This window comes from Austrofundulus limnaeus, unplaced genomic scaffold (genome assembly GCF_001266775.1).
Source record: "Austrofundulus limnaeus strain Quisiro unplaced genomic scaffold, Austrofundulus_limnaeus-1.0 Scaffold183, whole genome shotgun sequence".
NCBI classification, from domain to species: domain Eukaryota; kingdom Metazoa; phylum Chordata; class Actinopteri; order Cyprinodontiformes; family Rivulidae; genus Austrofundulus; species Austrofundulus limnaeus.
The window spans coordinates 617,205-626,784 of NW_013952585.1; the positions used below are offsets into that span (position 1 = coordinate 617,205).

Consider the following 9,580-nt stretch of genomic DNA (forward strand, 5'->3'; position numbering starts at 1 on the left):
GTGTGTGTGTGTGTGTGTGTGTGTGTGTGTGTGTGTGTGTGTGTGTGTGTTTGTCCATCTTTTGACCTGTTCAGATGAATTTCTGGGAAGGAGCAGAAATAGCAAAAGGATTAAGGCTTAAATAACACTATTCTGTTGTCTTGGAGAGAAGAGTTTAACAAATACTGTATTTCTCATGTCTGACAGTTTATGTGGAGCTTACACTTCAAGTTAAAATTAAAGGACTCACATTTTGTCCAAATGAAATGTTATGCGAACATCAAAGGTCTTAGTTAGCATTTGTTCACATGGTAAGTAAATTTTTACAAATTTTTACTGTACATGGAGCCATGTTTTTAAAAAACAAGTCCTAGTTTGGAAAGAATGATTCAAAAATATGTTTGGCTGAAAAATGTGTTTTTCATTGTTTTATTTATTTATTTATTTATTTATTTATTTATTTATTTATTTATTTATTTGTTGTCATATTTATTGTCATATTTTTTTTACATGGGATATTTGTGACAGCAACTGTATCAAATTATATTCTTAGATCATCATTTCATCAAAAAGATATCCTTCAAATACAGAATTTTTGAAAAAGAGAAATAGTAAAGCACATTTTTCCAAGAATGTCCTTAGATAAATGATTCAACCCTGAGAATCCTCAAAGCTGGTAAAACCAAAGTACTAGAAAATATTAAAACATAATTATCTGACTGTGTGTGTCTGCTCGCTGTGTATGTATTTCTGTTTTTATCATGGCTATTTTGATAAAGCTATGCTTACAATACCATAACTCATCCTTTAGTGTGCTGATGTTTTGTTTAAGGTTGAAACATAGACATTTATATACGTTTAACATGATGGGACAATATGAGTTTCACTTCAGGTTGTTCAATTTAAACTGCTGTAGCATCAGGTGAAACATTTCAGCCACTTGTACAGTAAATATGTTTGTGAATAAGTTGTTTGTCAACCGGGAGGAAAAAACAACAGATTCTTAGAGTTTTTCTAACAGTAGCTGTTTATTAAATTGTAAGAGTGGAAATTATAAAGTACATTCTCTAAAAAATGAGCTTCTCTTTGGCAAAGCAGCATTTTCCTCCTTATTTTTTATTTTTTGTCTTCATTAAGTTCTGGTGACACTCATGCCTCCACACTCTGTGTGCATTATATGATCACTGCCCAAAATTATCCTCAAAAAGCTGCAGCTGTTTTGGCCCTGCAACTCAGCTTGTTTGTGGAGGATTATTATTTTTTGGACAAATGATGTATAAATGCTTTTTAGGCAGCAGGAAATGTGGCAGTGTTGAAATGATACGTTTTATACGAGCTGTGTCCAGGTAAGATCCAGTCTGCTTGATGGACCATCCAGCAGAACGGACATTTGTTTTATTAGTTTGAGAGTAAAATCTTCAAGGCTGAGTTGTAGTTTGCGCAGCCTTTGTGGAGTTACAAAAATTCGGAGGTGCACAACCACGCGCCGGGACACACGCACAGGGTCAACATGCAGGGTGGGACGGCTCGATTGCGTCACTACTGGTGCCCGCCCCCTCGCTCTGTGTCAACTATAAACCTAACTTTAGACTTCAGACTGAGCTTCAGGTTTTCTCTGCTGTGCTCTCGTCACAGTAAATATCAAACTGTAACTTTTACTGTCCTTAAGTCTTTGTTTTTACTCAGCAGTGTCTTTTCAGAGTTTTTTTGTCCTTCATGTTGTCACTTCCTCACTWACCCGAAGTCGGCCTCCGGGAGTTTATGAAGCTGAATTTCCTCTGAGCCTTTGAGCCTGTTTATTTCAAACATCTCACACTCCCTCCTGGGACTCGTACTGAAAATTAAACTAGGACTAAAACACGTTACAGTCGAAGTTGAAAGCTGGAACACTAAGCTTTGTACCCTCACTTTCTGTAGGGAAACTTTTTTTATTTATTTTGTTAGGTTGAGGTGCAGAATGAACCCAAATCCGGACGGAGGATGAGATTTAAATAAAAAGATTTATTTAAACAAACAAAACAAAGAGCTGTCAGGGCAGCTAAAATAAAACTAAAACTCTGAGGGACATCGATGACAACAAAACAGTAGGAGTAATCCATGTAATGATCCAGCGAGGAATGAACTGAAGAGAAAGGTATTTATGCAGACAGAGGAATGAGGAAATGAGGAACACCTGGGAACAGGACTGATTGGAGATGACTGAACAGGTGAGGATGATTAAACAACAGGAACCAGATTGAGGGGAATGTGTGATAACAATGAGGGAGCACAAGAGGGAGATAACGCAGACTGACAAATAACACACATRCTCACATATTTATTTTTTTGGAACAGCCTTTCTGCTTTAATAACACTTYGAAAATCATCAACCAGTTTGTCATTCATTAAAAACTTGCAGCCAAACAGAAGCTTAAAAAAGCAAACCTTTTGAATTCCATCTGCAGTTCTTCAGGTGACAACATTGTGACATAAACAGTAAGAAACACAAGACATCAAAAAAATAAGCAGATGTCACTTTCCAACAAACTTGACAAAACTTCTTGAAAGCGACTGACTAAATAAAACATTTCTGACTGCTCCTGTCTCAGTGCTGTCTGCTTGTTAAGTTGATCTCACTTTTTGTGGCAGAGCACGTTTTCAGAAAAAACCTGCAGCTGTAAAGAGACAGTGATCTCTCATCTCATGTTGACAGTGGAGAGGGCATCCTCAGGTTAAATTCTCCTCGCTGTCACTGCCGTACAGTTATACATTTAATGACGTGACATAGACTGTTTGATAGACTTGCTATTTTCATCTACTGCTGCCATATTAAATTTAATGTTAAATGTTAACTAGGTGTGTCCTGATACCAGTTTTTCTCAAACCGAGTACAAGTACTTCAGTTTGGGTACTTGCTGATAATGTGTACTCACTGAGTTAGAACTAAAACATTACACAGTMACTTGGAAAACACTTTTCTTCATGTAGAACAAGGTGGCTGTCCTTCCTTTTAGGCCTGCAGCCCCTTTGACTGGATTAAATCAAATATACAGCATGATATACAGTATACTGTTGCAACATTTTCAAATACCGGTAAATAAAAATTACACAAAGAGTAATAATAATACAAGAAATAAGACAAAGATACAAATAAGACAAGGATTTTATTTCAACTTGTGTACATTTTTTGACCATGGAACTGACAACTTTTCACTTGAAATGTAACTAATACATTTAATGAAAAAGCAACGCCTGTGTTGTTATTGGTCCCGAGTGTGGAGGCAGTTTGTACAAGTACTTTTGAAAATTCTGTTACATAGGGTCTGATGCTGATACCAGTATCAGGACACCATAATGTTAACACAACCACTGCTCATTTGGCCCAATGATTATAGCAACATAATAGTGTTTTGTTAAAATTATCGTTTTATTTTGCAAAATAACCTTTACAAGTGTATCAGCGTTTGTACTTACAGTTTTTGGGTTATGATTTGGGTATAATAAAAAAAGTCAAATACTAAGTTCTTTATTTTATTCCTGTTTCAAACTACACATATTGGTAGGGAGTATAATGTAGCTTACAGTACAGTATGACTTGTCAACTCATAACTTCACTATTAACCTAAAAAAAATAAAAATAGCCATTTATTTATGCTTTTAATCCAGTTTGAACTGTAATCAGTGTACTACAGGTCACATCAAGCAAAAAGCACAAGAAGCAAATGATCAAAGCATAACAGTAACTTGGCCTATGATGTAAACTAAAAGGCAATATAGAATAAACAAATCTTAATGTGAAAATACTAAATAGATAAAATATTAAAGAATCGCACTTTCCAACAAGTTGTGTGCTAGTTTGCTGTTCACACACAGTTGGGGCTTATTAAATGACTTGTTGCATATTTAATAGTATTTATTCGATGGTAGAGAGCATTTCAAATTAATTATGACCTTTCTGGCTTTCCATACATCCACCTCTCACTTTCAACTCCTGCTGTGGATTATCATGAACGATAAATTTTTCCACACTGCTGATTTGAAACAGAGCATGAAGGTCCTAAAGCTGAACTCTTCATTCCTACTTTGCTTTGATGCATAGTGCTTTACATAGTATTTAACTTTACAACTTTTTTTGTTGTGATACTTGGAAAAAATCAATAAAACATATCTAGTGTATTAATATAAGTGGGATTGATGATTTTTTTGTGTCCTGATTGCATACACTGCACCCTGAAATATGTACAGTACAAATACATACATGGGACACCCCTTATATGTGTACTAGATACATATATGATTCATGATTCAGACAATTTTGATATACTTTCCTGCTCCTGCAAATGGCAAACTTACTGTGACTTTTCCTTGTATATTTTTTACCAGACATGTGACTAAAATCATGAATAAGATTACCAAACGTGACTGAATTAATAAGCCTGCTCATGTCCATAAAGCACACAGAGTATTCTCCAAATATTTCCCCAGTGATATTATGAGCAGTTGTTTTTTATAATCACAGTTACTGATCCAATCCAACAAAAAAAGTTGCATTTTAGTGTAATTCATGGKTGAATAGAAGCTTGAACTCTGTCTGCGGCACATTTCTGTTCAGACAGCAGTGGGAGTCGGGGTGCAGCGACAGAACTCACTGTTCTCATTATTTTGCTCATCACTGTAACACCAGTGAAACATRTGAGAGTAAAAACCTCATAAATGTCGATTCTCAGTCGATCCCATCAGTCTCCCACATGTCAGGTCATATTGTTAACGTATGAGCTGTCATGACGACATGACATGTTTTAAGATCAAATCTTGTGCATTGTACCCAACAGATGTAAATATAATACTTGAAATACTCTGTTCGGAGCCTACTGACAGAATGATTGACCAAAAAAAGCAAAAACTAGGAGTGTGAATGCATTCATGGGGATATTTTCTTTTTAATTGTTCTTACACTTTATTTATATATATTTTTTCCTTTTGTAGTCAGAGGAATTAAGTGATTTGTTCTCTGACCTCATTAGATGGTTACTCCACCATTGACCAGAGGGACAAGGACTGCAAATATAAAACAGACGATGGCTCAACCGACCCAACAGAACGAGAACCATTAAAGGTAAAACTCAACCTCTGATCTCATCTAGGTTTCAGGGCACGCAACATCAAATAATGATTTCATGTGGCAAGACAAACCGACCACATTCCCTCTACGTGTGTTTCTCTCTTTGCTGTCTTTCTCTCGTGCCTTCTGCAGTGGCCCCTCATTAGAGGCTCTTAATACTGTCGACTCTTTAAAGAGGCTGCGAGTTGTTGTTGTCTGTTAATGTTGCCACAGCCTCAGATCTGGGAGCCACCAGTTAATTGAGTGTAAGCTTTTGGAGTCTGTAAGGTAATTAATCTGCGACTGATTAAAAGAACTGCCAGCACAAGCCCACTTCCCGCCGACGAGCCCCGTTTCTGAAACGGGCGAAGGGGAATTATGAAGAGGTCGTCTGCTGATTATGCACGCTGCAGCCACGGTTTGTTTTTGTCAAGCCTAGTGGCAATCCAGCCTCAAAGTGGAGTCAGAAGATATTGGCCTCAGAGGATGTCTGACATGTCAGATGACTTCCAAGTACTTCTTGATTGTTTAGTTTTTATCTATTAAAGTGTGCGGTGGATGGAATTTGCCTGTCGGGACTCTGAAATGCAAACAGTGATGAGGTTGCTTCTTTATGCAGGTTTAAAGTCCTTTCTAAGAAAGATTCCCATGCTAATATCATTTAAACCAAGTTTAGTTTTGCTCTTTTTTTACCTGAATTTTGAAACAATTCTAGGTTGACTGGTAAAATGTGTTTCAGAAAGGGRCCCCCCCCCCCACCCCTTAAATGTAATGTTATTGAAAAATGAAATGTCAAACCGAAAAGCAGTTTCTAGTTTGAAAAGTCTACTGTAAAGGATCTACTGCCATTGTTAAGAGTAATGCCTGGTTCACAACAAGATTTTAAAATTGTCTGCTGGTTTTCAAAGACTGAGAGACCCCACACATTGTGATAAACGAAACACAAAGACGTCTCAGATGACCACGGAACTTTCTGATGTTCCATGGCAGTTGTTCTGTCTTCTGTATTTTGTATTTCACTCTGTGTTTCCYTCAAATCGCTTTCTGATTGGCTACACATCACATTCGAAAGGCTGCATGCTTGTTTGTCCTCAGGGAACACCATACACGCTGACAACATGTTGAATATCCCCGATTTAAGATCGGAGCGGTCCCAACATCCTTCTGAGCCGACTAGATCCCTCTCAGCACACCACACACGGCAGGAAGACCTCATAAGATTATCTTTAGAGCCATCATGATAATTGGAGCATCCTTAAGAATGTCAGGKCAAAATCTGGCCCAACTTTGGCACAATTATCTTGCTGTGTGAAACCGGCGTTACAGGTATTACTCTAAAATGTAGAACACAGATTACTGTTRCCTGGCCGATCAACGGTCTTTAAAAWGTCTGACCTGCTGATTATGATTTTGGCCGATACAGATTTTTATACAACTGACACTTTTAGATGTTARAYGGTCACAYTACACCTTCAATGTTCCAATCTTATTTTATTGAAAAACATTGAACAATACCTGTGAAACAATACAAACTTGCTTTAACTGGACATGAGGTAGTGCTCACAGCAGAGCAAAAGAGGACAGTTGTTGATTTTCAGACCTTTGTGGAGGTAGAAGAGAAGCAGATATTTTCCACCYATCTTATCTGAGTATCGGCCGATCCCCGATCTCCCAAAATTAAGGAAATCAGTGGTACCCCCTGCCCCTACCCATCAAGGTATTTGAACATCAGTTAGAATTATTGTTGCTCTTTTGGTTTCTCACACATGTGCTCTGCTGCACCTCCAGCCACACAGTCAGTGCATTTTCAGACTCATCAACAGTCTGGTTTTAATAGTGAGATATGGTGTTGGCTTCAGCTATTAAAACCTTCACTTCAAAGTACTGCATGTGTACAGCGTGTCCAATTTCTCACCCACTTTGAACTTCACTTCAAAAAGAAGCATGAAGGGATTTTTATACAAAAAATATACGTTTAAAAACAATTCCTGAAAATCTAAGAAAATGGTTCTGAACAAAAATCCCATCCTTGCTGGATCCAAATCAGAATCATGCCAGTAGTGTTGCCYTATATCTTTTGCTATGTGTCCCATGAAGCTTTTTTTTTAGCTAATCTGTTTTGTTCCAGCAGATTCTTTTTTTTCCCAAGCAGGTTTTGATTCTTAGACATTCATGTCACATTTGTTGAACAAACGGGCGCATGTTGGAAATACACTCAGATACTCCAAACAGAGGTAATCACAGCAGGGAGGTGTGCTCGTTCTCAGAGTACGCAAAACTTTACTACGTTGCCATCCGTGCTTCCCAGAGATGATCCTTCCTGCTCTGACTGTAGCTTGGCTCTTCAAATGTCTCTCTCTTTTGATTTGCATGGTTTTTGCCTGTTTTTGTAACCTTTCTGACTTCTTTCCAAAGRCCTTCCTAAAATCAGGGAACTAATGCTGGCTTCTCTGACCCTGGATGCATGTGTGTGTGTGAGTGACGAAGCATATATGTCAAATGTAATGACCTCTTTTTGTTTTACTGTTTTTTTTCCTAACTCATCCTGCTGTGGCTCCAGAATGACACAAATAGGAAGCACTATATCAGGAGTAACAGGCCTGCGGTCAGTCTGGTGGACGCTTGTGACGTTAAACCCCAGCCTGTTGACTCCTGGGTCTAAATGCATGCATGGTAGGTCTGTGAATTAAAAAAAGAGTCAACGCACAAACAAAAATAAATCCCTGCACCTTCTGGGTTAGATTGTTGCATCCATTTATTTTCTACTAGTTGATCATTTATACCTTTTTAGTTTTTTTTTTCCTTTGCATCCCCGCACTTCATGTAGACCTGCTGTTACCCTTAAAGCAGCCAGCTGGAGAAGTCACTGGAACACACCTCACATCAGCTCACAATTTAGGATTTAGTGTTTTGCTTCAGTAAATAAAAGTAAACGTGCAGTGCACTGCATCAAATATTCAGCTGCCATGGAGCCTAATGTACTGTAGCTGCCCAGAGAGATGTACTTGGGAATACACAAACACAACTTATCCACTCTGTAACACTCGCAGCGCACTGACGGACTCTGGTCTGTGTTTACAATCCGACACCGCCCGCCTCATTTAAATGTACGCCCAGCCCCTCGCTCACTGNCATTCATGTCACATTTGTTGAACAAACGGGCGCATGTTGGAAATACACTCAGATACTCCAAACAGAGGTAATCACAGCAGGGAGGTGTGCTCGTTCTCAGAGTACGCAAAACTTTACTACGTTGCCATCCGTGCTTCCCAGAGATGATCCTTCCTGCTCTGACTGTAGCTTGGCTCTTCAAATGTCTCTCTCTTTTGATTTGCATGGTTTTTGCCTGTTTTTGTAACCTTTCTGACTTCTTTCCAAAGRCCTTCCTAAAATCAGGGAACTAATGCTGGCTTCTCTGACCCTGGATGCATGTGTGTGTGTGAGTGACGAAGCATATATGTCAAATGTAATGACCTCTTTTTGTTTTACTGTTTTTTTTCCTAACTCATCCTGCTGTGGCTCCAGAATGACACAAATAGGAAGCACTATATCAGGAGTAACAGGCCTGCGGTCAGTCTGGTGGACGCTTGTGACGTTAAACCCCAGCCTGTTGACTCCTGGGTCTAAATGCATGCATGGTAGGTCTGTGAATTAAAAAAAGAGTCAACGCACAAACAAAAATAAATCCCTGCACCTTCTGGGTTAGATTGTTGCATCCATTTATTTTCTACTAGTTGATCATTTATACCTTTTTAGTTTTTTTTTTCCTTTGCATCCCCGCACTTCATGTAGACCTGCTGTTACCCTTAAAGCAGCCAGCTGGAGAAGTCACTGGAACACACCTCACATCAGCTCACAATTTAGGATTTAGTGTTTTGCTTCAGTAAATAAAAGTAAACGTGCAGTGCACTGCATCAAATATTCAGCTGCCATGGAGCCTAATGTACTGTAGCTGCCCAGAGAGATGTACTTGGGAATACACAAACACAACTTATCCACTCTGTAACACTCGCAGCGCACTGACGGACTCTGGTCTGTGTTTACAATCCGACACCGCCCGCCTCATTTAAATGTACGCRCAGCCCCTRGCTCACTGCTACCCCCGACAGCCGATGCTGCAAGCGGAGGTGAATGATGAAGAGGAGTCATTGTTCAGCACAACAAGCACATCCTCCTGGGACTCAAGTGCTTTTTAATGAAAKGCTGTAGTGAAGGGAAAAAGAACGCTCTCATCTATTTGTCATGCAGAACACTTGTAAGGTCAAACATTAGAATTTTAGGTCATAGATTTATGTATATAATCAGATGATTAAGATGTAAGTTTTGAGGTTGTTGACCAGAATGTTTAGTTTTCAATTTCTTCTATACCTGATTATTGTTTATTGTCAGTGGCTCAGTAGTTGTATTTGTAACAAGAAACTGTGTCCAGATTGTTTCACTTCACAACAACAAACTCTGTTACATATGTGGGCCAACAGTAAATATAAAATACCTTATTTGAAGTATTGCTCACTATAAATA

The 9,580-nt window shown here is 38.6% G+C and overlaps 1 protein-coding gene across 2 annotated transcripts in view; it reads left to right on the forward strand.

Annotated features, from left to right (window-relative positions):
* Nucleotides 1–9,580, forward strand: part of arvcfb (ARVCF delta catenin family member b) — a 352,935-nt gene that overhangs the window by 333,712 nt on the left and 9,643 nt on the right. Inside the window, 2 exon segments of one of the 2 annotated variants that reach the window (XM_014018096.1) lie at nucleotides 4,983–5,074; nucleotides 7,620–7,799. In XM_014018096.1, the coding sequence (XP_013873550.1) occupies nucleotides 4,983–5,074; nucleotides 7,620–7,721 (194 nt within the window). In that variant the 3' untranslated portion in view covers nucleotides 7,722–7,799. 2 annotated transcript variants of the gene reach the window in all.